At 52.6% G+C, this 27,693-nt stretch overlaps 1 protein-coding gene across 1 annotated transcript in view; it reads right to left on the reverse strand.

Moving 5' to 3' along the window:
- Positions 1-26,455, reverse strand: part of CTCFL (CCCTC-binding factor like) — a 30,382-nt gene extending 3,927 nt beyond the window's left edge. The window contains exons 1-9 of the mRNA XM_029917611.1: positions 25,922-26,455; positions 24,925-25,147; positions 20,180-20,350; positions 19,731-19,864; positions 17,099-17,219; positions 15,719-15,868; positions 13,520-13,680; positions 10,549-10,731; positions 1,581-1,701 (exon numbers count right to left, since the gene is read on the reverse strand). Of these exons, the coding sequence (XP_029773471.1) occupies positions 1,581-1,701; positions 10,549-10,731; positions 13,520-13,680; positions 15,719-15,868; positions 17,099-17,219; positions 19,731-19,864; positions 20,180-20,350; positions 24,925-25,147; positions 25,922-26,455 (1,798 nt within the window). The remainder of the gene's footprint in view (positions 1-1,580; positions 1,702-10,548; positions 10,732-13,519; positions 13,681-15,718; positions 15,869-17,098; positions 17,220-19,730; positions 19,865-20,179; positions 20,351-24,924; positions 25,148-25,921) is intronic.
- Between the last annotated feature and the right edge of the window lie 1,238 nt (positions 26,456-27,693).

Here is a 27,693-nt window from a genome sequence, read left to right on the forward strand (position 1 = left end):
GTGGAGGAGGGGGAGCCAGGGGAGGAGGGGGAGTCGGTGGAGGAGGGGGAGCCGGAGGAGGAGGGGGAGCTGGTGGAGGAGGAGAGGGAGCTGGAAGAGGAGGGGAGCTGGAGGAGGAGGGCGGGGCTCCAGCCCAGAGTGGGAGGACATGGCCATGTCGAGGAAGGTCTCAACAGGTCGCACAGCCCAGATCAGAACTCCAGTCCTGCCGCCCACGTTCCAAGCACGACGCATAATCGTTTAGTACAAGTATATCTCAAACAGTGCATGGGATATACTCACACTAAACAAGAAAGTCAAATCCGGCCGGGCAGTCCCCTGTCTCGGCACGTAACTCCGGGACAGGGAAAGGGCTGACTGCCCTCCGTGGGGGCACTGGGTAGTCAGCGTTGGGGCTGGGACCAGAATATAGCGGATTTAAGAATGAGGGGGTCATGCGCACGTCTTCCATTTGTTTTGCCTCCGGTCGTGCTCTCCAGACCTAGATCCTCCTGTGCAGGAGCAGAGGACACAGAGCGCCTGCACGGAGAGCAGGTCTGTCCCTCTTGGAGCAGAGCCCCTTCGAGGGCAGGCTGGACACAGGCCCATTTTGCTCTAACCTGGAACCCACGTCTGCTCCCTGAGGCAAGATTATAAAGACTGTGATGCCCACAGCAACCCCCCCCCCAAAAGATATGTGCACATCCTACCCCTGCAACTTGTGGACGTAACCTTATGTCTTTCAAGACAGAATTAAGGGACTCAGGAGCAGATCTTCCTGGCTTTTCCAGACAGGCCCTACAGCCAGTGATAAGCGTCCTCAGGAAGACGACAAGACAGAACAGGGAGACAGACGCAGGCAGAGACTGGAGTGGTGTGGCCACAGCCGAGGGGCCCCGGGAGCCACCAGAAGCTGGGAGAGGCAGGAGGGCATCTCCCGGAACCTTCAGAAGGAGGTTGGGGACTTCGAGGCCCCGGAACTAGGAGGCAGTAAGCCTGTGATGCTCTGAGCCCCTCAGCTTGTGGCCATTTGCGGAAGCAGCCGCAGGACACACACACGGCGCCCAGCAGTTCCGCAGGCACAGGTGACAGGCCCCCGGCTCTGAGAGGGGGACGGCCATCAGCCTCGCTAGACTGTCCTGCCAGGAACCCCGGCGCTGAGAGCCGTGGACGCCGCCTGGGCTCTTTGCACCTGCGCCAGTGACCCACACAGGACAGAATGGAGTTCGAACCCTGCCCGAGGCGGCAGGCAGCAGCAACAGAATGGGACCAGAACTTTCCGGGGACCAGCACCTAGGGCTTCTGGGTGAGTCCCCTACACGGTAAGACTCAGCACCCAGGAGGTGATAAAAAGGAAGTCACTGGGGGCACCTGGGAGGCTCGGTCAGTTGAGCCTCCGACTTCGGCTCAGGTCATGATCTCACGTTGGTGGGTTCGAGCCCTGCGTCGGGCTCTGTGCTGACGGCTCGGAGCCTGGAGCCTCCCTCTCTCTCTCTGCCCCTCCCCCTCTCATGCTCTGTCTCAAAAGTAAAACATAAAAAAATAAATAAAAAAAGGAGATCACTGTCAAATTAAAACCCAGTTTGTTTAAAACGAGTTACCGTCCTCCTTTCCTGCGTCTCTCAGGACGGTCAGGTCTCCCTCCGGTCTTCTCGCGGTTCCCGAGGCCGCCGGCTCTCCTTGCCCCGCGTCACACTTCTCGGAATGTCTTCGCATGTTACTCTGTCGGAGAGGTGACACACAGCGCGCGGAAGTCAGCGTCACCCACGGGATGTCATTTAAAAATCCCACAGTTAAAGACCTGGCTGCTGGAAAATGGGGTAGCATGGGCCTGATAGATTCTTGTACAAAAAAGGTAGCTTTTAGGGGCACCTGGGGGGCTCAGTCGGTTGAACGTCCAGCCTCAACTCTGGTCGTGATCTCACAGTTCGTGAGTTCAAGCCCCGCGTTGGCCTCTGTGCTGACAGCTCAGAACCTAGGGCCTGCTTTGGATTCTGTGTCTCTCCCTCTCTCTGCCCCTTCCCCACTCTTGCTCTGTCTCTGTCTCTCTCTCAAAAATAAATAAACATTAAAAAAAACTTTTCTTAAAATAATAAAAGGGGGCCCCTCTGCTGTGCTTAGGTCTAGCCAAAAAAATTTTTATCATAGAGGTCAGTGAGAAGACAAAAATCTATTCTTCTCGAATGCGTCTCCTCTGCAAAGTGAGGCCTGATGTTGGGCCAGAAATTCAGTAAGTTGTCAATTTTAAGAAAATTCATAATAGACCATGTAAATTTTACTGCCTTGCCAGCTTCTCTCCTGATCTACCACGCGTGGGGTTGTTTTTTTAAATGTTTATTTATTTTGAAAGAGAGCGCATGAGCAGGTGAGGAGGGGAGAGAGAGAGAGAGAGAGAGAGAGAGGGAGAGAGAGAGAGAGAATCCAGGAAGGTTCTGAGCCGTGAGCGCAGAGCCCGACTTGGGGCTCGATCTCACAAAGTGCGAGATCATGACCCGAGCTGACATCAAGAATCGAACAGGTAACCGACTGAGTCACTCGGATGCCCCACGCAAGGGGTCACTGGACACATTCAACGCTCAGAATTAACAGGGAAGGCAGACACTTCTTGGTCAAGACTATTAACCAACGTAATCTTACTTACGGACACGTAGGATGGTTTAAATTGTTAGAAGCTTTTCCCTGTTGGGGAAGTTGACAGACCAAAGTAAGGCGCTGCTGACATGTCATTCCGTTTGCTGACTGTACAACCCCCCCCCATTTCCCCTTCGGCTCAGCGCGGAGCCCCACTCGACTGTCCCGGTTCTGGGCGGAAGGGGAAGGATCACGTGGACGGACGGGGGGAGGTTACAGGAGGTAAACTTGTTCCATTCTGGGCGGGAAAGCGGTGGCCCCAGGGTCCAATCCGCTGGCCAACCGGTTTTGTAGAGCAAGTTTTCTGGAACATGGCCATGTCTATTCACCCCCGAATTGTCTGTCTGCAGCTCTCTGTGCTCCCGTGGACCGGCGTAGTCGGGCCAGAAAACGGTCTGCGGGGCTGAAAATTATTACTACCGGCCCCACACGGGAGAACGGTTGCCAGGCCGGGGTTGACACGACGATTACCCACAGACTAAGCCTTCTGGGGCCAAGGATTCCTTTGAGAATATGGTGACAGCAATGGCCCTTTCCCCAGCAAAGCACATGCATACGCCTGCACACACGTGCACACACACGCGTGCACACACACTTCCTCCAAATTCATGAAGCTCCCGGCCAACCACTCCGGACGTCGGTTTTGGATTAATAAACAGAAACACGTCTAGCCTTTAAAAAGTAAATGGGCTAAGATTTTAAGGAAACGGATAGGACATTTAGATGCTTGTGGACTCGGGGCAGGGGGTATGACAGACACCTGTGTCACAGGGATGCTTCTCAAGAGAGGCGGGAGGCAGCATCTGGAACACGGGGAGGGGGTCCTTACCGGGAGGCCGGGCGCCCGGCCCTGTGACATTCACTTGGGGCCATACGGGACTGTAGCGTGCTAAAGAATAGAAGGTGGTGAATGACTTACTTTCTAAAAATTAAACTTGATCCTAATATCCCGATACGCACTTATTTATTTTTAAAGACTTCGTATTTTAAAGCAGAGTTAGGTTCCTTGCACATCTGGGAGGGAGGTTAGAGATTTCCCTTACCCCCTGCCCCCACACGCCCAGCCTCGCCCTCATTATCAGCGTCCCCACCAGAGGTGAGTGCGTTTGTTACAACCGAAGCACCTGCATGGACGCGCCCTAATCCCCCCGAGTCAGAGTTCACAGGAGGCTCCTTCTCGGAGTCGTTGGTTCTGTGCGTTTGGACAGACGTGTAATGGTAAGCATCTCCCATTCCAGGGCCACACACGAGTCTCATTGCCCCGAAGGCCCTCCGTGCTCCAGCTGTTCCCCCCTCCTCCCCACCCCTGGAAACCACCCATCTTGTTACCGTCTCTGTAGTTTTGCATTTTCCGGAACATCGTTTGGTTGGAATCATACAGCGCGTGCCCTTCCCAGACTGGCTTCGTTCGCTTAGAAAAATGTGCCTAAGATTCCTCCCCATCTTCCTGGCTTGACAGCTCATTTCTTTTTAGCCTAGAAAACATTCCGTTGTCTGGAAGGAGCACAGTTCGCTCATCCGTCACCTGCCGGAGGACATCTTGGCCACTTCCAAGTTTGCCAGTCAGGAAGACAGCTGCTCTAAACATCCAGTGCGGGGTTTCGTGCAGATGTAAGTTTTCTACTTTGGGAGAACAGGAGAGCATGAGTGCTGGACTGGAGGGTAAGAGTATGCTTAGTTTTGTAAGAAACCACCAAACTTCCAAGAAGGCTGCGCCATGTTGCATTCCCGCCAGCAACTCCACACCCCCCGGCACCTGGGGCCGTTTTGAAAGGTGTGCGGTGGCGTCTTGTTCTAACGTGTGCTCCCCCGCCCCCCCGCCATGGCGTATGAGGTGGAGCATCTCTTCACCCGCGAATCTGGCGCCTCGGCATCGTCCCGGTGAGAGGTCTGTCACACGTCCTCGCCCGCTGGTGAGCTGGGGTTGTATTCTGGATGACAGTCCTTCCTCAGAGGGGACTGTTGCAGATATTTTCTCGTTGTCTGACTTGTCCTCTTCCATCAGAAATTGTTCGTTTTAGTGAAGGCCATGAGTTCTGCCATGGAGGGTGCCTTTGGCATTCTCTCTGAAAAGTCTCCACCATATCCAGGGTCATTGAGATTTTCTCTTATGTTATTCTCAGGAGTTTTACAGTCTTGCATTTTACATTTAGGTCTGTGGGCCATCTTTTAAGATGTTTGTTTATTTTGAGGTGGGGGCAGAGAGACAGAATCCCAAGCAGGCTCCGTGGTGACAGCACAGAGCCCGACATGGGGCTCGAACCCACGAACCATGAGATCATGACCTGAGCTGAAACCAACAGTCAGACACTTAACTGACTGAGCTGCCCTGGTGCTCTGGTCTGTGTCCATTTTGAATTAATTTTTGTGAACGGCGTAAGGTCTCAGTCTAGGTCTTCCCCATGGGATTCGAGTTCCTCAGGCACGCTGGCGGAAAAGATGGTGTCTTCTCCATTGCATCATCTTTGCCCCTTCGTCAGAGACCAGCAGAGGGAGTCCACGGGGCCTCTCTGGGCTCTCTGTTCCATTCACGTGTGACTGTTCTGTCACTCACCCTGCCGTGATTCCTCTGGCTTTATAGTGAGTCTTTTTTTTTTTTATTTTTATAGTTTATTGTCAAGTTGGTTTCTAAACAACACCCATGCTCTTCCCCACAAGTGCTGTCCTCCATGACCATCACCCCCTTCCCCATCCCCCTCCCCCGTCAGCCCTCAGTCTGTTCTCAGTATTCAAGAGTCTCTCATGGTTTGCCTCCCTCCCTCTTCCTATCTCTTTGGCCCCCTTCCCCTCCCCATAGTCCCCTGTTAAGTTTCTCCTGTCAGACCTATGAGTGATAACATGCGGTATCTGTCCTTCTCTGCCTGACTTATTTCACTTAGCATGACACCCTCGAGGTCCATCCACTTTCCTACAAATGGCCAGATTTCATTCTTTCTCACTGCCATGTAGTACTCCATTGTGTATATATACCACATCTTCTTGATCCATTCGTCAGGTGATGGACATTTAGGCTCTTTCCATGACTTGGCTGTTGTTGAAAGTGCTGCTATGAACATTGGCGTCCATGTGCCCCGTGTATCAGCACCCCTGTGTCCCTTGGGTGAATCCCCAGCAGTTACAGCCTTGAAGGCAGGCGGAGTCAGGCCTCCAATTTCGTTCTCTCCCGTCAGTGCTGTGCTGGCTGTTCTGGGCTTTCTGCTTCTCCACGTCAACTCTGAACATTGTCATTATTGACAAAAGAATGCGTTGAGATGTGGATTGGAATTGCAATGAATCTACAGATCAAATTGTGAAGAAACGGCACCTTGACACTATCCATGCTTTCTTATCCATGAACATGGACTATTTCTCCCTCTGTTCAGATTTTCCTCAATTTCGCTCATCAGAGCACTTTTCATTTCCATTAGAGCATTTTTCTGGTTTTTTCTCTTAGAATTTCCATCCCTGCTCCCGATGCTCATCTGTTCCTGCGAACTGTCTACTTTACCCATCGGCGCCCTCAGCACGTTAATCCAGGTTGTTTTAAATCCCTGGTCTGACGAGTCCCACACCCCTGCCATGTCTGGTTTGCTGTTCTGTCTCCTCAAATTGGGATTTTTGCCTTTTGGTTTGTTTTGTGAGGGCCTCCTGATAGCTGGACCTGATGCCCTGGGTGGAAGGAACAGACTTAAATAGGGCTTCAGTAGAGTGGGGGTGGGGCATGGGGCAGGGGTGTTCTGTGGCCTGTGGCAGGGTCTCTGTGTTTTGGGGAGCCGTGGGGGTGAGACGTGGGGCAGGGGTGTTCTGTGGCCTGTGGCAGGGTCTCTGTGTTTTGGGGAGCCGTGGGGGTGAGGCGTGGGGCAGGGGTGTTCTGTGGCCTGTGGCAGGGTCTCCGTGTTGCGGGGAGCCGTGCCCTGGGCTGTGACCCTCACACGTGTTTCAGAGTTTTATTCTCCACCTCAGGTGCACAGGATGGCTCTTGGGGGGTGGACTGGGGGCCTCCCTTCCGCTGGGTTGGTTAGGCTCTGACGCTACCCAGCGGGCTAGGCTCTGGGTCCCTGGTTTCCCCAAGGGAGGCTCCATGAAGGAGAACAGGGGGCCCCGGGGTATGGCGGGCTCCTTGCACCTCCCCTGCTGGAAGGAAGCGGACGGGGACTCCTTTTCAGACACTCTGTGTGGGAACCTGGTCCCCCTCCCGGCAGTAAAGTGCCCAGCTCTGTGGGGGCCTCTGGGTCTGGATCTGCAGCTTTCAATCGCAGACTTGTCCGCCCGAGTCTCCCGCTGGTGCTCCCTCACCGGTCCGGTTCTCCCGCCCCTCCCCCAGCCCCGGGCGCTGGTTCCCATGGAGGCTGCAGGGGAGACTCTGTTCACCGCTCTCCCATCTTGGGGCAGAGACCTGTCCCGTGCCCTCCCCTCCCCTACCCTGCAGGTGCTAGAAGAGTTGATTTTTCAATCTATTCAGGTTTCTTTTTTGTTTAATTTTTTTATGTCTTTATTTTTTTATTTTGAGAGACAGAGACAGAGAGTGAGTGGGGGAGAGGCAGAAAGAGAGAGAGAGAGACAGATTCTGAAGCAAGCTCCAGGTGCTGAGCTGTCAGCACAGAGCCCGACGCGGGACTCAAACCCATGGACTGTGACATCATGACCTGAGCTGAAGTCGGATGCTTAACCGACTGAGCCCCTCAGGCGCCCCCTGGTTTTTAAGGTCTTGGGACAAAGTGGCCACTTCCAAGTGGAGCCATGAATGGGAAATTTTTATTTTTGAAACATCTTTATTGAAGTATAATTCGTTGATCAACTCATCCATTTAAATTGTATAACGGGGCGCCTGGGCGGCTCAGTCGGTTGTGTGTCCAACTCTTGGATTGGGCTCAGGTCATAATCTCACAGTTCATGGGACTGAGCCCCATGTTGGGCTCTGCGCCGACAGCACGGAGCCTGCTTGGGATTCTCTCTCTCTCTCTCTCTCTCTCTTCCCCTCCCCTGCTCATGCGTGCTCTTTCTCTTTCTCAGAATATAGACATAAAACTTATAAAAAAACTGTATACTTCAGTTCAGTGGTTTTCAGTTTATTCAGAGTCGTAAAACCATCGCCACTGTCGATTTTGGAGCATTTCAAAAAGAAACCTTTACTCTCAGGAGTCACTCTCCGGGCTCCCCACCCCCACGGTCTCTGGCCACCACTAAGGTACTTCCTGTCTCTACAGACTTACCCATTCTGGACATTTCATAGAAATCGAATCCTCTAGTATGTGATCTTCCGGTTCACCCGCGTTGCAGCACGATACATCCATACCTCACACTCTTCACGGCTGAGTGTTATTCCATCGATGGATGTAAACCGTTTCATCCGTTCACCGCCTGATGTCCATTCGGGTGGTTTCCTTTCTGGGGGGGGGCTGTTATGAATATTTGTGCACAAGCTGTTGTACGGTCCTGTGTTTTCAGCTCTTTTGAGCCTATGCCTTGGGGCAGCACTCCTTTTTAACAGTTTGAAAAACTGAAAAACTATCTTCTAAGGCGGCTTCACCATTTTCAAATCCCACCAGCAACGGAGGAGCCCGGCTTCCCCACGTCGAAGACGACCTGTCTTCTCTGACTGCAGCCTCCCCCACGGCCATCCTCCGCGTTCTCACGATGGCTGGGATCGCATTTCCCTGGCAGCTCATGACGCATCTGCTCGAGTGCTTGTAGGCCCTTTGTAACTTGTTTGAAGAGATGTCTGTTTAGGTCCTTTGCCCATTTTTCACTGGGGATTTGCCCTTTGATTATTAAGTTGTAAACATTTCATACACAGGCACGCCTCACTGCACCGCACTCTGTCTTACTGCACTTGGTAGATGTATTTCCTTTACAAATGAAAGGTTTGCGGCAATCTTGCCTTGACCAAGTCTATCGACGCCATTTTTCCAAAAAGCTCACACTGTGTCTCGGTGTCACACTTTGGTGATTCTTAAAATATTTCAAACTTTTTTGTTATCATATTTGTTACAGTGATCAGTGATCAGCGATCGCAATTTGCCAAAAGCTCAGATGGGTAGCATTTTTTTTAGCAGTGGAGTATTTTTAAATTAAGATACGCTTTGTTTAGGCATGCTGTTCTTGGACACTTAATAGACTGCAGAATGGCATAAACATAACTTTCATGTGCCCCGGGAAACCAAAGCGTTTTTTGATTCACTTTTTGTGTGACATTTGCTTTGCTGCGTAACTGCTTCTGTGGTATCTCCGAGACACGTGTGTTTTCTAGACCCGATGTGTCTCTTGACTGCAAGAAAAAGTTTCAAATCTGACTGCTTGCCCTGAGGAATTCTGGGAGGCTGACTCATTCTTTTCCCTGTTTTCTTGTTGTTCACGCTGAAGGGCAGACCCCTTCCGGTGCCGACTCGTGAGAAGGCTGACCGTGTATGAGCGCTGGTTTTGCTCTATTGTCACAGCTTGTGGTTGAGATTTTGAACTAAGAGTTGTATTCACGCTCAGGAATTACCCCCTCCCCCCGCCCCACGCCCCACAAAAACACAAAGGGAAAAGACAACGCTTCTCCCCCTAGAAACAGTCACTTCCGATAACTGAGTCTTGTTCAGAGCCAGCCCGGAGCTCGCACTGCCCAGAGACTGGACTCATCCATCGTCTGTGGCGTTTCTTCAACGTCCACGAATCCTTTGACTCTTTCTTTCCAAAGGGATTCTACGCCCCACCTCTTGGATGTGGGCTGGACCTAGTGGCTTGTTTCTTTTTTAAAGGTTTTAATGTTATTTCTTTGAGAGAGAGCGCGAGAGAGAGCGAGGGCATGCGTGCACAAGTCGAGCAGGGGCAGAAAGAGGGAGAGAAAATCCCAGCCAAGCTCCACACCATCAGCGCAGAGCCCGACGAGGGGCTCGAACTCACGAACCACGAGACCGTGACCTGAGCCAAAGTCGGATGCTTCACCGACTGAGCCACCCGGGCGCCCCTCGTGATTCATTCCTAACGAACCGAAGTAATGGGTCACTTTTAAAACGAGGTGACAAAGGGCACAGCGGCTTCCTCCTCGCTGTCTCTCACTTGCTCTGGGTCGTGAGGACACGTGAGCAGCCCAACACAACGGTCTGCGTGGTGAGGAGCCGAAGACCCTGGCCAACAGCCACGGGAGGGCACCATCTTGGGCGTGGACATCCTGACCGTAACCTCGGGAGTCGATGGACGGGACCCACCAGCCGAGCCCCTCCTGACCCCCTGAAAATGCGAGGAAACAAATGGTGTTTTAAGCCACTAAGTGTTAAAGCGATTTTTCACATGGCAACAGAGAGTCGATGCCGCCCCTCAAGGGAGTAACATCCAAGAGTAAACGTATTTCTTAGCAGAGGGCCAGCGGGACTATAGGAGGACCATCTCTGAGGCATTTCGAAAATTGCATTCTCTCTGGGAAGCAGCCTAAATCTGATTCACAGGAACAATGTTACAACGTTACACTTAAGATGAGGGGTTCTTGGGGCGCCTGGGGGCTCAGGTTGAGCGTGTGGCTTCGGCTCAGGTCATGATCTCACGATTCGTAGGTTCAAGCCCCACATCAGGCTCTGTGCTGACAGCTCAGAGCCTGGAGCCTGTTTTCAGATTCTGTGTCTCCTTCTCTCTCTGCCCCTCCCCTGCTCACGCTGTCTCTCTCTCTCAAAAATAAATAAAACATTTATTAAGAAAAAAAAAGAAAAGGAAAGAAAAGATGAGGGGGTCTTGCAGATTCTAGCACAAAACTTCCCAACAACTGTTTGCGAGGTTTTGTCTGTCTTTTCACAGAAAGGGGGGCCGTGCTTTCATATGACTTGCAAGAGCTTTGAGACTCCAACAAACGAACCCCCACTTCCCCAAGGCCAGGCAGACGCACGTTTCTATGATTGGGCTTAAACTCCCTGCGTGTGTCGGGGCCTGGGCCGCCGAGGGGTCTCTGCAAGGAGCCAGATGACGGCGGTGCAGGGGGCTTACCCAGCGGGAGAAGCCCTTGCCGCACGAGGGGCAGCGGTGCACCGTCGGGACGAAGCTGGGGTCGTGGCACCGCCTGAAGTGCGCGTTCAGAAGCTCCTTCTGTCGGAAACATTTATTGCACGAGGTGCAGGGAAACGGTTTCTCTCCGGTGTGGGTACGAATGTGAACGGTCATGTGGCGCTCCTGGGAGGGAAAAGGAGGGAAACGAGCGTTCAATATCTACAGGGATTTTTTTTTTCAGTCCTGGACGTTATTTCTCCTGCACCTCTCCCCTCCCCTGCAAGGATGACGGCGTGATTCAGAAAAATGACGGCGCACAGACTGTCACGGTGGCACTCGTGGAGGGGGCAGCACGGTCTGGCTGTGTAGGGGACAGACTGGGCCACCGTCCCCGCCGTCGGCACCGAGGAGCGCCCGGCGGGTGCCACGGCCCCTCAGGGAATGCGGGAGAACATTCTGTGGGGAGAGAAACGATCATCATTTGTCCCTCCAAGAGACCTCATGGATTAGCGGCCCTATTTCTGGAACTATTTGCAATGACCTGAGTTTACAAAGGGCAGAAGGAAGCTGCAAACTTAAAATCCAATGTCAGAGTCTCAGTTCCACGGATATTTGGGGTTGAAGTGCATTAGGCCTCTTAACTTCCTGGTAAATATTAGGACAAACCTTAATATCTGTTTAAAAGCATAAAGTGGATAGTAACTGTTCAATTAAGAAAAAATTAAAAAAGTTTTTTAAATGTTTTATTTATTTTTGATACAGAGAGAGACAGAGCATGAGAGGGGGAGGGGCAGAGAGAGAAGGAGACACAGAACCGGAAGCAGGCTCCAGGCTCTGAGCTAGCTGTCAGCACAGAGCTTGATGCTGGGCTCAAACCCACGAACGTGAGATCTGACCTGAGCCGAAGTCAGAGGCTAAACCGACTGAGCCACCCAGGTGTGCCTAAAATTTTTTTTTTTAACATTTATTTATTTTTGAAAGACAGAGAGAGACAGAGCAGGAGTGGGGGAGGGGCAGAGAGAGAGGGAGACACAGAATCGGAAGCAGCTCCAGGCTCCGAGCTGTCAGCACAGAGCCCGACATGGGGCTTGAACCTGCAAGCTGTGAGACCATGATCTGAGCCAAAGCCGGATGCTCAACTGACTGAGCCCCCAGGTGCCCCAATAACTGTTCTTAGTAAAAGAAACAATGAGGAATTTTAACTATTTAAGCAAGTAAATAATCCGGAGAAGCCGGGGTACCTGGGTGCCCCGGTCGGGTAAGGATCTCACTCTTGGTTTTGGCTCCGTCCAGAGGACACAGTTCTTGCGTTGGAGCCCCGTGTCAGGCTCTGTGCTGACAGTGTGGAGCCTGCTTGGGATCCCCTCTCTCCCCCTCTCTCTGCCCGTCCTCTGCTCTCTCTCTGTCTCTCTCTCTCAAAATAAATAAATTAACTTTTAAAAAATTTTGAGAAGCATGACCAAAAAATATATAAATTCAGGCAAAAATACTTATTTTATTCATTTTATCCAAAACGCTATGACGGTGCAGAGGAAGCACCGCCCACTTCAATGACTGGTCATGACTGAACTGTATTTCTACAAGGCTTCCCTTGGGGGCGCCCTCCTCCCACATGCCTCGCTCCCAGCCCCCTTTCCAGGACAGCATGTCCTCGGTGGGACCTCGACCTTCACAGTGGGGCTGAGCGACCCTGTCCTGGGGGGAGCGAGAGGGAAGGCGTGTGGGGAAGAGGGTCCATTTAGTATTTCATGACATGACAGTCCATTGATCTCATAGTTTGAGTGACTCTTTTACTGATGCATGATTTTCTAAGATAATGGTCTGACTGGTCATTTGGAAAAATATCAGTTTACTGAATTATGGAGAGCTTCTAAATGTTGACACATTTCACTACGCTACGTAAAACTATGCTTCCTTAAAATCACTCCGGTCTCATTAGAGAAGCCGTCAAGTGTCAGCTTGTCAAGCTCACGGAGGTCGACGAACAGATTTCTAATTGTAATTTCCTCCTGACAGCTGAAATTGTATCTCTGGCAACACGTTTTCCTTGAAGTGATGGACTCACTTCATTTACTTTCAAGAAAAAGGCACCGCACGTTGCCAAACGTCCAATAACGGAAGCAGCAGAGTCTGCCTGTCCCTTCTGCCCCTTGTTCTTACAGGTGAAACCGCGGTTCATGAAACAAGTGGCTAGTTGGGCTGGTAACCCACACCCGGCCACAGGTGTTTCCCTGCAGACGGGTGCTGTGCCTCGGAAGACGGCACGGACGCTCTGCCATTCGGGGACGAGTGGCTAGGGAATCCGGGGGGGCTCAGTCCATTAAGTGTCCGACTTCAGCTCAGGTCATGATCTCACAGTTCATGAGTTCGAGCCCCAGGTTGGGTTCTGTGCTGACAGCTGGGAGCCCTTGGCCTGCTTTGGATTCTGTGTCTCCCCCCCTCTCTGCCTCTCCCCTCCTCTGTCTCTCTGTCTCTCAAAAATAAATAAACATCATCCACAACAGAAAAAGATGAGCATCCTGGGTCAAGACTGAATGAAGTTGAGAACTGTTACTACTTCGTCCAGGACACTGGTAAGTAAAACTGCCCTTTACTTCTGCTGCTGTGCATGAGGGTGCAGACACAGCAGACACTGGACCTGCCTGGTGTCACTGCACGGTCACCTCTGCTGCGGGGGCACCTGCATGGCCGATGTCAACACAGTGACAAGGGCAAACAATGTGATGGCATCAGTGGAGTATCTAACGACAAGAATTGTGACCTCACGGCCCCGACTGGCTTCAGGGACCTCCAGGGGTCCGCGGACGTGTGGTTTACAGCATCGGTTCCTGGATGCTATTCTGAACAGGCTCCTTCTCGATTGCATGATCTTTGTCCCCCAGGATTCTCAGAGTGAGAGGGAACCCCAGGCCTCCCTCCTGCTGTCCACCCTGCCTCCCACCCCGTCCCCAGACGGGTGGAAACGGAGTACCTGCTTGCAGGCATACGGGCAGAATTCACACTTGAACCTTTTCTCGTTTTTATGCGTCTTCTGGTGCTGCACGAGGGCGTAGCGCTCATGGAAGACGGCGGTGCAGTAGCGGCACTTCATCTCGGCGGCCTTGTACGCGTGCTGCTTGTGCAGGTGGACGCCTAGGACAGTCACAGAGCGGCGTGTCACTGGGCGGCTGGCTCTCTGCCGGCCGCTCTCCCCTCCCCTCTGAGTCAGGGCCCCTCGGTCACAGCACCAAGGAGCTGCTTTCTTCTTGGGGTGGTGGGGGGTGTGTCCTGGGCACTGAGGGAATTTACGAGCACCCCTGGCCTCCTCCCCAGCTGTGACAGAGGCGGCCAAGCGTCTCCCAGGGAGCAAAGGCACCCCTGCTGGGTGAGTGCGGGGCTGCTCAGAAGGAGGCTGACAAATCCAGGACACTCGATGCAGAGCTCAAGGCCATGGAAGGTGCCGCACGTCGGACCTATTGTGTTCACTTAACAAAGCGCCTTGAGAACCCTAGTGTGGCAGGGGTGGGTTTTAGGACGACCTCAATAACAAGGACAGAACCTCTGTATTGTAACTAAAAAAAAGCCCAGACGTTGTTAAGAGTCAAGGCCCTGTTCTTCCCCTCGGTCCTAACAGATGCGGGACTCACGCTCTAGAATAATTTCTGTGGAAGGGAGTCTAAAGCATGGGGTTTCTGGGGCGCCTGGGGGGCTCAGTCAGTTGAGCATCCGACTTCGGCTCAGGTCATGGTCTCATGGTTCGTGGGTTCGAGCCCCGCGTCGGGCTCTGTACTGACAGCTTGGAGCCTGGAGCTGCTTCGGATTCTGTGTCTCCCTCTCTCTCTGCCCCTCCCCTGCTCCCATTCTGTCTCTCTCTCTCTAAAAAGTAAACAATAAACCTTAAAATTTTTTTAAAAATCAAAGCATGGTGGTTTGTGATCTTTTGTGTAAGAGGCCGAGCAGAAATGGATGGTGGGGGGAGGCACACCCGCTCGTGCTGACTCAGGCCCGGGCGTGGCTGGCTGTCCCGCAGCTGCGGGACCGGGAACTTCACTCCACAAAGCACCTTGCAGGGTGTGCGGGCAGGCCACCTGCTGGGCGGAGACTTGACCCACACACTTCACCGAGCTGCCAACGTCTTGTTTCTTTTCTTGGCAACAGGCCGGTGACCCTGGTGCCCTAACGTCCCGCCGGGCTGTGTTTTGTGGTGTGCCGGTAACTATATTAACGTTGACAGAATGTTCTAGACTTTTAAAAGTTAAAGCTTCATTAAACACCCTCACCCTTTCAGAAATGTTTTCCCAACCGTGCGCCTCATCTCCAGGGTTTCTCCGGGCAAACCGGTGACTTGTACGTCTGCTGGCGTGTTTTGAGCATCACAACGTTACGTACTTTGGAAGGGAAATAGGATCACGGAAACCGGGAGGCCCGGGGGCCCCGAAACAAGGGGAGAGGCTCATTCACGGCTGCGCCCACCGCGACCCGGTGCTCACACTGCCTGGTTCACCCCAGGGCACAGTCCTGAGTCCTAACTCTGGCATTCAGACTCGCTCACGGAAAGTTTCATTCTTTCTCTGTGGCGTTTGGGGCCCGGGCGTGGGCGTAACCACGTCACAGTAACGGATTTCAGGTCCCGGGTGGCCTCTCTTACTGACGTGAGTTCCTTAAGGGGAGGACTGTTCTGGTCCTTACTTTTGTCACCTCGGCGGCCAGGACGTTCTAGGATGACAGCAAGAGCCTAGGAAAAGTCTGCAGTATCACTCGTGAGGGTTCATAGAGCAGAACCTCTAACAGGAGGACCTCCTGGCTTAGGGGCCTCGGGGGCAGATCACTGCATGTCTCTAAGCTCCTTCATCATCTGTTTCATCTGTGAGAACAGAACTCACGTGGGATAAAACAACCCCTATGAAAGTGCTTCGGGGCTCAAATACCTGTCCCTGCGTATCCTGCCCACCTGGGGCGAAGCGGGCCCTCCACCAGGACTGCGAGCCAAGCTACGAAACTGCACTTCTGCAGTCTCGCCACTAGATGGCACCACAGGACCGCTGGGAAAAAACCCTCTTCTGGAGCAGGTCCTGCAGACCAGCTCCCGCCTGTCACCTTCGCCGGTCGGGCTCCATGGGTTCCCAGCACCTACCCGCAACGGGCCTGCAAATGCTGTACGTTAAGGAAACCCATCAAGCCGGACACTCACGCAGGTCGCTCTTCCTTGCGATGGCGATGGCGCAGTGTGGACACTGGTGTCGGGGGACATTCTTGGTGTGCTTCTGCAGAACGTGTGTCTTCATGGTGCCCCTCTGCGTGAAGCGTGTGTGGCACACGTGGCATTCGTAGGGCTTCTCACCTGCGACGCGGAGGACAGGAGGGACCCTCGGCAGGTGGCCTCGCCCAGCGAGCCCTGAGCCTCCCTGGAGAAGCCCAGCCGCGGAGCCCTCGGCTCCTTCCGCCTGCCCCCCCGCTCCCCCCCCCACGGCCAGCCCAGAGTCCGCGGCAGGTTCCGGCCTGAGGCCGAGCAGAGCTGTGGGGACAGTGGCCCCGATCGCAGCTCTCCCGACATCTGGTGGCTGGCTCGTCACCCGGCGGCCCGGTTCCTGCCCTGGCGGTAAGAGCCGAGACGCACACGTAAACGTCACTTCGTACAGAAAACCCATAACGCGAGTGCTAGAAGCGCCATGTCATCCACCGATGCCACCGCTGGGAAGTTACGTGAGGAAAACGAAAACGGTAATTGGAAAATGTGTGTGTGCCCGTATGTCGACCGTAGCTTTGTTTCCCAAAACCGAGAAACGGGACACCCAGGTGTCCGACTGGCCGGCGGCGGAGAAGACGCGGTAGGTACACAATGGGACCCTTTCAGTCATCAAACAAGAGTGAAATCTGGGGGCGCCTGGGGGCTCAGTCGGTTGAAGATTCCACTTCAGCTCACGTCATGATCTTGCGGTGAGTCTGAGCCCCGCGTCGGGCTGTGTGCTGACAGCTCAGAGCCTGGAGCTGCTTTGGATCCTGTGTCTCCCTCTCTCTCTGCCCCTCCCCTGCTCGTGCTCTGACTCTGTCTCTCTCTCTCAAAAATAAAGAAATGTTTTAAAAAATAATAAAACAAAAACCCTGAAGGATGAGGGGCACCTGGGTGGCTCAGTCGGTTCAGCATCCGACTCTTGGCTTCGGCTCAGGTCATGATCTCACGGTTCGTGGGTTCAAGCCCCACATCGGGCTCCGTGCTGAGAGTGTGGAGCCTGCTCGGGACTCTCCCTCTCTCTCTGTCCCTTCGCCTGCTTGCTCTCCTCTCTCAAAATAAAATAAACTTTAAAAAAACCCTGAAGGGGCAGTTAAGCGGGGACTTTGGGATGCCCGGCAAGGCTCACGAGCAAGTGCCAGCCGGCGTTCTGCTCCCGCGGGCTCCCGCCACGCCAGACGAACGCAAAGGTGCGGGTCCAGAGCCCCGTGTCAGAGAAGCACGAAGAAACGCTCTCTGTGGCGCCTGAGCTCTGACCGGGCCGCGGGGGGCACGGCTGATGGGCTCCCTGGGGACCCGGGACCATGCCGGGCTCCCCGGCCGCCCGCGGGGCCCGCCTACCTGAGTGCGTCCGCATGTGTCGCTTCAGCTTGTAGGTGTCCTTGCTGGCGTAGCTGCACACGCTGCACCGGAAGGGCCGCTCCCCCGTGTGCGAGCGGATGTGCCGCTTCAGCTTGCTGCCCTGCGAGACAACGGGAAGCCGCTGGCACCCAACTTCCAGGCCGGAGAGCCCTGGGCGCCCGGGGGCTCAGTCGGTGAAGCGCTCCACTGCGGCTCCGGCCGCGATCTCCTGGTTCAGGAGTTCGAGCCCCGCCTCGGGCTCCGCGCTGACAGCCCAGAGCCTGGAGCTGCTTCACATTCTGTGTCTCCCTCTCTCTCTCTGCCCCTCCCCTGTTCACACTCTGTCTCTCTCTCTTTCTCTCAACAATAAACATTAAAAAAAATTAAAAAGAAATAATGAAAAAAAATTTAAGCGGTAGAGTCTTCCACTAATCAGAGTTATAAAAGATCTAGAAATCGGTCCGAGTTTAACGTCAGAGCGTATTTCACACGCTGGAAAACATACACCCGTCATCGCTTTTATCTCCTGTGGTGGAAGAAGTTTCTCGTGTGCTGTGTGTGCATGAGATCCGCTGGGGGAAACGAGCATCATTTTCAAGACTCGCAGGTTCAACTTCGCCTGCACTAAGGGAAAACTTAAATCCAGCTGCTCAAAGCCACACATGGTTTTATTTGCACGCCCAAGGCCACACACAGTCGGGAGCAGCGCACAGAGGCCAGAAAGCCGGTCTGCGTAAATAAAGCGGGAAGCTTGCGGCGTCGGGTCTCCGAGGGGCCGACATCCCCACGGGACGCCTCACAGCACAGAGTGCTGCGGACCCTCCTCAGCACCGGGACCCAGGGAGGCCTTCCTTTCGATCCAGAGCGGGTTCTATGTGGTGGAGATTTCTTTCTAAGATGAAACTGAAGCAAAAGGAAACAAATTCTAATTTGATTAATTACATATCCAGGCAATTAGTTAAAAGGCAAACCACACTGTCCCTCCCATCCGACCACTTCAGCCTGTCCGAACGCCTTCTAGAACTCTCCTTATTCTCCGCAGGCGTGGACCACAGGCCCGCCGCTGCCTTGAGCGGAACTCGGCACCATCAGCCACACTCAGGCGACGGACTAGGCGTCATCCCCGGAAGCCGTGCTCCGTCTGGCTCCCCGTACGGGACACGGGACACGCGCACAGAAGCCTGGAGAACATTGGAAGGCGACCGAAGACTGAGGATGGAAAACGGGGTCCAAACCGAAAGATTCAGCCTGGGGTTTCAGAAGGAAAGTGGACATCTCTGAGTCCACTGAAGGCAAACTAGCCACTACAGCAGGAAAGGTGTGGGAAGCCTCGAGAGGAAGGCGGCTGCGCACGGATGTCCCCTGGGGCTGCCAGGGGGACAGGTGCGCTGAGGAGGTGTCAGGAACGCTGTGATCTGCCCACGGTTCCGGAACCTTCCGCCAGCCCAAGCGTCAAGGGATGGTGTGGGCGGCTCCCCGCTTCGAACCCACAGCGGGGGGCGGAAACTGGACCGAAGGGGTGGTGGCAGCGGCGTCCCTATGTCACTGACCAGACCTCGAGCTGCACAGGCACCGTCCCCCGCCACCCCGAGCAGGGTCTCTGCCGACGCACAAGCTTGCGCAGAGAACCAGCAGGACGCCAACGGCGCGGCCACCCGGGCCTGGGCGGCTTGGGGCTCTGGAGCCACCTCTCTGCGTTCCCACATGCAGCCACCACCTTTAACGCCAATGACAAATGATTTTTAAAAATAGTAACAGTGGGGAAAAATTCTTGGAACCGAATCCTGACCCCGTCCGTGAACTTCCCTAGTTTATGAAACAGGGTTGCACCATTACTGTATTTAGACTTGAGCCCTCAGCCTTTATCTCCGTGCCATTCGAGTGTGTGATCCCTTCCCCACTGGGCTTGGCCTCGGGGCCCGGCAGACATCCTAACGGAGAGCCGGGTCCTTCAGCGTTAACCGCAGACACCTGGCGTTGGACAGGAGGCATCCCGTTCTGCTGTCGTTTCATTTAGAGTGTGGCCAAGGCTGTCAGAAGTCAGAAACACAACATCAGAGTCCCAGTGACCACGACACACTACCCGACATCCGAGAAAGGCGCTCTGTCTGGAATTAGAGTGGAAATGGGCCGTGTCTGAAACGCTCGAACAAGCTGCATGGAAGAAATTTTATTTGTAATTCATGTACCTTTCATGTTGCTTTCACGAGTTGGTGATCCCCCTAAAAATCCAATTTTCTATTTTAAATGTAGAAAATAAAGTGTGCATTATTTCCTGCACAGATTGTATATGAATAATATCTTTAGTAAAACCTATTTTATAAGATTCTATTAGTGTAACTTTTGTATCAACTTTTTAAAATTTCTTATTTTAATGTTTATTTATTTTTGAGAGAGAGAGAGAGACAGAGAGTGGGAGTGGGAGAGGGGCAGAGAGAGGGGAGACACAGAATCGGAAGACAGGCTCCAGGCTCTGAGCTGTCAGCACAGAGCCCGACACGGGGCTCGAACCCACGAACCTCGAGATCATGACCTGAGCCGAAGTCGGACGCTCAACTGACTGAGCCCTCCGGGCGCCCTATGTCAACTTAGTAAGAAGGCCACGAAGCTCCAAGCACAAGGACAGACTTACTTCCACGCTGGCGTAGGTGCACAGGGAGCATCTAAAGGGTTTCTCGTGCGTGTGTTTGTAGCGTCTGTGTCGGACTAGTTCTCCGCTGGTGACAAAGGCCATGGCACAGTCGCCACACTTGTGGGGCCTGGTTCCTGCAAAATTACACCATTTTGCCTTTTTAAATAAGACTTAACCACAGATTTTCCTAGGAATTTATAACCTAAAAATTAAGCTCCATTTCCACATGCTTTAACAATTCAGAAGAGGTCCTTTAAATCATAAATACCCTCGGAGATACGTGAGAAAAAATCTTTATGACATTCAATTTTTTAAGCAAAGTCCAATAAGACATAACTAAAGTGGTCAAAACAAACACGTTATTCCGAGCACAGACAGGAGGATCTGTATGTGTATATAAACCTTAGCACACAACCCTCGTGGGGAATAATCCGTGCCCGCCGGTTTACCTGTGTGGGTGTTGACGTGATTCCGCAGGAGCGTGACGGTGCGGAATGCTCTCAGGCACAGGTGGCACATATAAGGCTTTTCTGTGCTGTGAATTTTCCTGTGACGGTTTAAACTCGAGAGTCTAGAAGAGGTGAACGTGCAGATATCACAGCAGAAGGTTCGTTTTGCTTCTGTAGGGAGAAGATAGAGTTTGTGTATTTGTAGAAATCTTTTTTTTAGCTGTCGAAATTCCACTGGAACATATAAAAGTAACTTGGTACATTTTTTTTTTTTTTTTTTTTTTTTTTAGTGTACTATGGTAACCCAGCAGGAGACATTCCGGGCCAACGGTAACCAGATGGGCTGAGGCAGCTCTATAACAGACAAAACAGACTTAAGGCAAATATTGCTACAAGGGACAAGTAAGGGTATTACAGAATGACAACAGACTCGATCTGTCACAAAGGTAGAGCAATTATAAATACATACGCACCCAATAACACAGCCCCCAAATCCTGAAAGCAAACATTGACAGAACTGAAGGTGAAAGAGAGGCACTTCATTAACAGCTGGAGATTTCAACACCGTACTTTCAACAATGGAGACAACGACTAGACCGAGGCTCAGCGAGGAAACAGAAGACTCGACACCATCAACCAAACAGACGTAACAGACATCCATAGAACACTCCACTCAACAGCAGCACGATGGACATTCTCCTCATGTGCATCAGAACCTTCTTCAGGAAAAGCCACGTGGTAGGCCACAAAACAAGTGTCAATAAATTTAAAAACACAGAAATCCTATGCTCTCTGGCCATTATGACATGAAAGAGGTGATCAGTAACAGAAGGAAGTTTGGAAAATGCATACGAGTGGACATTAAACCACATACTCACAGGTGACTGATGGGTCAAAGAAGACAGCACAAAGACAGTGTGAAATCCTCTGAGCAGAACAGAAGTGAAAAACAGCCTACCAAAGCTTACAGCATGTAGTGAAAGCAGTGCTCAGAGGAAAAGTTTTGGCTATAAATACCTACATTAAGAAAGAAAAAGCATCTCAGGTCAATAACCTAACTTTACATCTTGAGGAACTAGAAAAATAAGAGAAACCTACACCCTAAGCTAGCAGAAGGAAGGAAATCAGGAAGACTGGAGTGGAGATAAATGATATTGAAAACAGAAAAACAACAGAACTGACGAAACCAAAAATGGGTTCTTTCAAAAGATCACCATTGACAAATCTTTACCCAGACTTGCAACCGAGAAACAAAAGAGATTAGTCAAATAAGCAAAATCAGGAAGGAAGCAGGGACATTACTACCAACTGCAAAGAGTGAGAGAGGTTATCAGCGAGTGATATGAACCACTGTGGGCCAGCAAGCCAGACGGCCCAGAGGAAATGGAAAACTCCTAGAAACACACAAACCACCATGACTGTCTCCAGAAGAAATAGAAAATCAAAATAGCCCTATAGCAAATAAAGCGAATGAGCTATTCATAAAAAACCTACCCACAAAGAAATTGCTAGGACCAGAGGGCTTTACTGGAGCATTCTTCCAGATGCTTAAAGAATTAACATCAATCCTTTTCAAAGATCATGCACAAAAATGTAGGCCAATATTACTCAGACACCAGAGCCAAAGACACCAGAAGAAAACTACAGACCAGGGGCGCCTGGGGGGCTCAGTCAGTTAAGCCTCTGACTTCGGCTCAGGTCATGATCTCACGGTTTTTGGGTTCGAGCCCCGCATCAGGCTCTGTGCTGACAGCTCAGAGCCTGGAGCCTGCTTCAGATTCTGTGTCTCCCCCTCTCTCTGTCCTTCCCCCTCTCATGCTCTGTCTCTCTCTCTGTCTCCAAAATAAATAAAACATTTTTAAAAAGTATTTAAAAAAAGAAACCTACGGACCAATATCCCTTATAAATACAGATGAAACATCTTCAATAGAATACTGATAAGCCAAACCCAGTAGTTTATTAAAAGGATTGTGCACCAGAACCCAGGGAACGTAGCCCAGGAGAAGGGTGGTGGGACAAATGGAAACCAATCAGTGCAACACACCAGATTCACAAGAGGAAGAGGAGGGAAAACAGGGTCATCCCAACAGCTTCAGAAAAAAAAAAAAAAGCACTGGATGAATTCCAACAGCCTTCACAACACAACACCCAACAGGCGTGGAATAGAAGGTTCTTGGGTTGAACCACGTTCCCCCAAAGAGACACTGAAATCCTAACGGCAAATCTCTGTAACTGTGACCTTCCTTGCAGACAGGGTCTTTGCCGATGCCGTCAAGTTTAGGGGATCATGATGGATGACGGTGGGTCCTAATCCAGCAGGACCACCACCCTCACGAGACGAGAAAAATCTCGGAGACAGGCACACCGAAAGGAAGACAACAGAGGCAGATGCCAGGGAGACATCTGTAAGCCCAAAACTGTCACGACTCTGACAACGGCCAGAGGCTACGAACACGTTCTTTCCTAGAGCCATCCAACATCACCATCTTGACCTCAGATTTCCAGCCTCTGGGACCACGAGAGGATCCATTTCTGTTGTTAACACGACCCAGTTTGTGGTATTTCGTTATGGCGGAGGCACCGGGCCACGAATCCGGGTACCAATTAAAAAACAAAGGATTTCAATAAATAGTTCTCCAAAGAAGAAAGCAAACGGCCGATAAGCACATTAAAATGTACGCAACCTCATGAGGCATCAGGAAAACGCAAATCAAAACCACAATGAGATAACTCTTCACATCCACGAGGATGGCTTGTGGTTTTTAAACGGGAAGTAAGTGTCAGCAAGGAAGGGACCCAGAGCCCTCCGACACTGCTGGTGGGACCGTGAATCGGTGCAGCTGCTGCGGGAAAGTGTGAGACCCTCAATTTTTTTTTTAATGTTTTATTTATTTTTGATACAGAGAGAGACAGAGCATGAGAGGGGGAGGGGCAGAGAGAGAAGGAGACCGAACCGGAAGCAGGCTCCAGGCTCTGAGCTAGCTGTCAGCACAGAGCCTGACACGGGGCTCGAACCCACGAACGTGAGATCTGACCTGAGCCGAAGCCGGAGACTTAACCAACTGAGCCACCCAGGCGCCCCAAGTGTGAGACCCTCAAACAGAAAAACGTAGACCAGCCTGAGGAGCCAGTGAAGCCGTCCTTGGTGCGCACCGGGAAGAACAGAACAAAGACCTGTATGGGAGTGCTCAGAGCAGGACGATTCCCAACGGCTAAAATGCAGAAACAGCCCAAACGGTGATGGGTGGACGGGTGCGTAAGCAAAATAGGCCGTGCCCACGTCGCGCTACCACTCAGGAATGAAGGAACAGAGCGCGGATAAACGCTGCAACGCGGACCAAGCTTGCAAACGTTAGGCCAAATGAAGACATCCACGCACGCGAGGCTACATATTTTATGCGCATGAGTCCTTATTAGCGAAATGACCAGAAATGACTGCTAGGTGGGAAGACTTTTCTTTTGGGGATGAAAATAGCCTGGAATTAGTGATGAGGGCTGCACAAAATTGTGAACATGTTAAAAATAAAGCGAGGGGCGCCTGGGGGGCTCAGTCGGTTAAGTGTCTGACTTCGGCTCAGGTCATGATCTCACGGTTCGTGGGTTTGAGCCCCGCGTCGGGCTCTGTGCTGACAGCTCGGAGCCTGGAGCCTGCTTCTGATTCTGTATCTCTCTCTCTCTGACCCTCCCCTGCTTGCGCTGTCTCTCTCTGTTTCTCAAAAATAAATTAAAAAGGCATTAAAAAATTAAAAAAAATAAAGTGAGCTAAGCATTGGGAATTCGGGGGTACAATCTGATTTAAATATGGGAGAAATGCTATATACGTGTAAACACATCATAGAAAAGACTGCAAACCCAACCACCGGCTGAGGCCAGAGGCGATAAACCCACACGAATGATTTTTCCCACAGGTTATGAACAGTCATGGGTAGTGGTGTGATTTTCAAAACGGAGTCACCTCCCAGCCCGGCCACCTGTGGCTGGGGGGAAACAGCCGAGCGTTGTCAGATATGACTTTGTAGAAAGGAGCTAGAAACTGAGATTTGGGGGATGAACTCTCTTGATTTAAGTAAGTGGGACGCTAGTATATTCTAAACAGCTCAGCAAGTAATTTTTGAGGGTCAACTTCATGCCGTGGGCGGCCGCCATGCAATCTGTTTTAATATGACTCTAGGAAGGCTTCAAGGTCCCTCTTAATCTGGCCTAGTCGCCCCCTGAGCGCCCCCCGCCCCGTGGGACTCTCCGGGAGCTGTCCACTCTAAGAAGCCACCTCCTGCTGCCTGGAATGGTGACCGTCCTGATGGGACCTGTGTCCTCTTCCTGGTCCTCGCCTAACATGAGGTGCTCACTCTGCTGCTCTTTGGACATCAGCCCTTCTCCTGGCCCCCAGGCTCTTGCCCTGGCCTCCATCAGCCCTGCATTCCCGCCCCCCCCCCTCCGCTCCCACCATCTGGCTGCAGACCAAGGGCAGATCAGGGCCCCTCCCCTGTTCTTACACAGCACAAGGCAGGAGCATTTGTACAATGCTTTTAGAACATTTGTGTCCAAGACACAAAGCTCTTTTGGATTTGATTCCTCATTCAGACCATGAGCTTAAGTTTTCTCGCGTTTCCTGACATCGTGAAAGCAACTAAAGGTCAGTCACATACAATTTCAACCGCCATCTCGTTCCCCTAAAGGAAAACCGCAGCGCCACCCCCCCCCCACCCCGTGATGCAGGGTCTCTTATGCTAAACGAACTGGCCTACCCTTTGTATTCTGATTTTTTGTAGAGTTGGTTTTTTCAACAGGTCCTGGATCAGAGGCAGGTCTGCCTTCCTGTTCTCCCACGTTTAAGTTTGAAATTGTCAGAACAATTTCGTCACTTCCTCTGTCGCCGGGCTTGGCTTCCACAAGAAAGAACTGCTCCTTGGTATGGGCACCGAGTCCTCCTTCAGCAGGGGGCTGGTCCTCCTCCTGGCTTTTCTTGAGCTAATTAACAAAAATGAGTATTCACACAAAAATGAGTATTCACAAAAGAGTACTATACTCCTGATTACAATCGGTAAAACTCGTGGCCTTGACGAAACCACAGAACGCATAAAGAAAAACAAAAAAAATGAAAGAAGCACAGAAGATGGTCCACTGCAACCAAAATGCTTGAGCCGTAACTACTAAGCACCAAGGGCTTTGGTAATGAAATGTCACACTGTTTTCTATAAAAACAAAACAAACAAAAAAACCACACAGCACCCTGCAGTATTCTAATCAGTGTAAGTTTTTAAGCTCTTAGAAAAGAACATGAAAGGGGCCCCTGGGGGGCTCAGTCGGTTGAGCATCCAACCCGACTTTGGCTCAGGTCATGATCTCATGGTTTGTGAGTTCGAGCCCTGCATCAGGCTCTATGCTGACAGCTCAGAGCCTGGAGCCTGCTTCGGCTTCTGTGTCTCCCTCTCTCTCTGCCCCTCTCCGACTCCCACTCTGTTTGTCTGTCTCTCTCTCAAAATTAAATAAACATGAAAAATTAAAAAAAAAAAGAAAAAAAGAGTAAAGAACATGATGTCTCCCAAGATCTTCCCAGGGCATTATTTTTACCCTGTTTAATTTTAAAGTGCAATTTTAAAATCGCTTGTCCATACCTAAGACGGCACCAAGAGTCACTTAAAAAAGAAAGAAAGAAAGAAAGAAAGAAAGAAAGAAAGAAAGAAAGAAAAGCTGTCAGTTTTTCCTCTAGAAACAGAGTCTGTTCATTAAGACCAGTCATACCTTGATCAGCCCGGCGCTTTCAGCCAGGCTCACCACAAATTTGCCGTCTTCGGCGGCCGCGGCCATGCTGCCCTCCAGAACGTGAAACTGCGTCACCTCCATCTCTTGCAAAGCGTACATGTTTTCCTGGATGTTAACAGCCATGCATGGCTGGGACCCCTCTTCAAGCCACAGAGACTGCAGCCCGCCGCTGGCCTGCGGGAGCGTCACCTGCACCCCTTCCCCGGGCGTCGGGGTCAGCCAGCCACCGGCCTGCAGCTGCACCTCTTCGGAGGAAAAGGGCACCGTCTGCAGGGTCACGATGTGCTTCTCGCCCTCCTCCGTGGTGAGCGCCGGCTCCTGCTCCCCCTCCGGCATCTTGCCTGGGAGGGGCCCGTCGGGGCACCTGGCCCCCAAGTCTCCAGGGCCCCGGTGCTCCCTCCCTTGGCAGAAGCCATTGTCCTCCGCCACTTCCAGGGCTTTCTCTGGCATCGACTCCAGTTCTTTGATTCTGGTAAACTGCACAGAAGGGACAGAGATCTCAGTCCCTGCCATTGACCCGACCTGTGTGAGAAAGAAGCCGACTCAGCAGGGCACAGTGCGGTTGGATCCAGGCATGACTCGGTCCTGGCTCCTGGGAGTCAGGACTAAGTAGATTCAGCCTGGGCCTAGAAGAGCCTGAGCCTAAACAGGGTTTAAGCTAAAAGCAAGTATTAGTCCAGAAGATTCTAGAACCAATGGATTTGGACCTGAAGTTGGCTTTTGGCAAATGCACTTTCCAGGCCTAGCAAAGCCAGGGCCTTAGCAGGTTCTGGACCCGTGCACACTCCTGGGCCCGGAAAGCTCCCCGAGAGTGGGCTTTCTGCAGACGCACACGCTAGGACTAGCAAGGTGGGGTCTGGGCAAGCTGTCCTCCTCGAGACAATTCCAGATCAAGCACCTTCCGCGCCTAGAGCCTTTGGGCCTAGAGCCTCCAGCCCCCGCAAACTCGGTGGAGCAGGCTGCAGCCCCGGGCACGCACACCCGCAGGGCTTTGGGGCGCCCCCGCTCCCGGTCTGTCCCCCATCCCGCGCCTCCATGCTCCCCTGGGACCTCTCCCCCCAGCCCCACCCGCTCTCCCCCTCGCCCCCGTGGGTACAGCTCGCGCTCCGGAGGGGGCTGGCGTCTAGCCCCGGGGGCGGCCCCTCACCCGAAAGGCCCGGCCTGGGCACCAAGCCCACCCTGTCTTGCTGCTGGGCGGCCTCTGCCTCGAGCCGCGGGGAAGCCGCGCGGGAGCCGCGTGACGCCGGCTACTGCCTGTAGCTCGGAAGCGGCTTTGATGCAGGGGTCAACGCAGCAGTGCGCAGGCGCTGGGTGGCAAAGGGGGCTCAGCGTGCAAGGGGCGGAGCCAGGGGAGAGAGGGCAAGGGACGACGGGGAAGTTGGAAGGGGAGGGGTCCTCTCAGGGGGAGCTGAGACCTGGACGGATATAGAGGGGAAACGGGGAGGCACCTGCAAGGTGCACATGGAGACCCGGGGGATGGCTATGGGGGAACCTATGGGGCACCCGCACAGGGCGCTGAGGTCTGTTGGGTGTGGAGTGCACGAGGAGGGCAAGTGTAGGGGGACCTGCAGGGGGCGCTGAGGGACTAAGCTGGCGGGGGAGGGGAATGCACAAGTAAGGGCTATGGACTGGGACCTGCAAAGGGCTCTGAGAGACCCCGTGGGCAGATGGATGGGAAAGAAGAGTGGTGGGGGCACCGGGGAGCGGGAGGGACTAAGATGGGGGAGGGGAATGCAGGAGGAAGGGAAATG

This window comes from Suricata suricatta, chromosome 12, assembly GCF_006229205.1.
Source record: "Suricata suricatta isolate VVHF042 chromosome 12, meerkat_22Aug2017_6uvM2_HiC, whole genome shotgun sequence".
Taxonomy (NCBI): Eukaryota; Metazoa; Chordata; class Mammalia; order Carnivora; family Herpestidae; genus Suricata; species Suricata suricatta.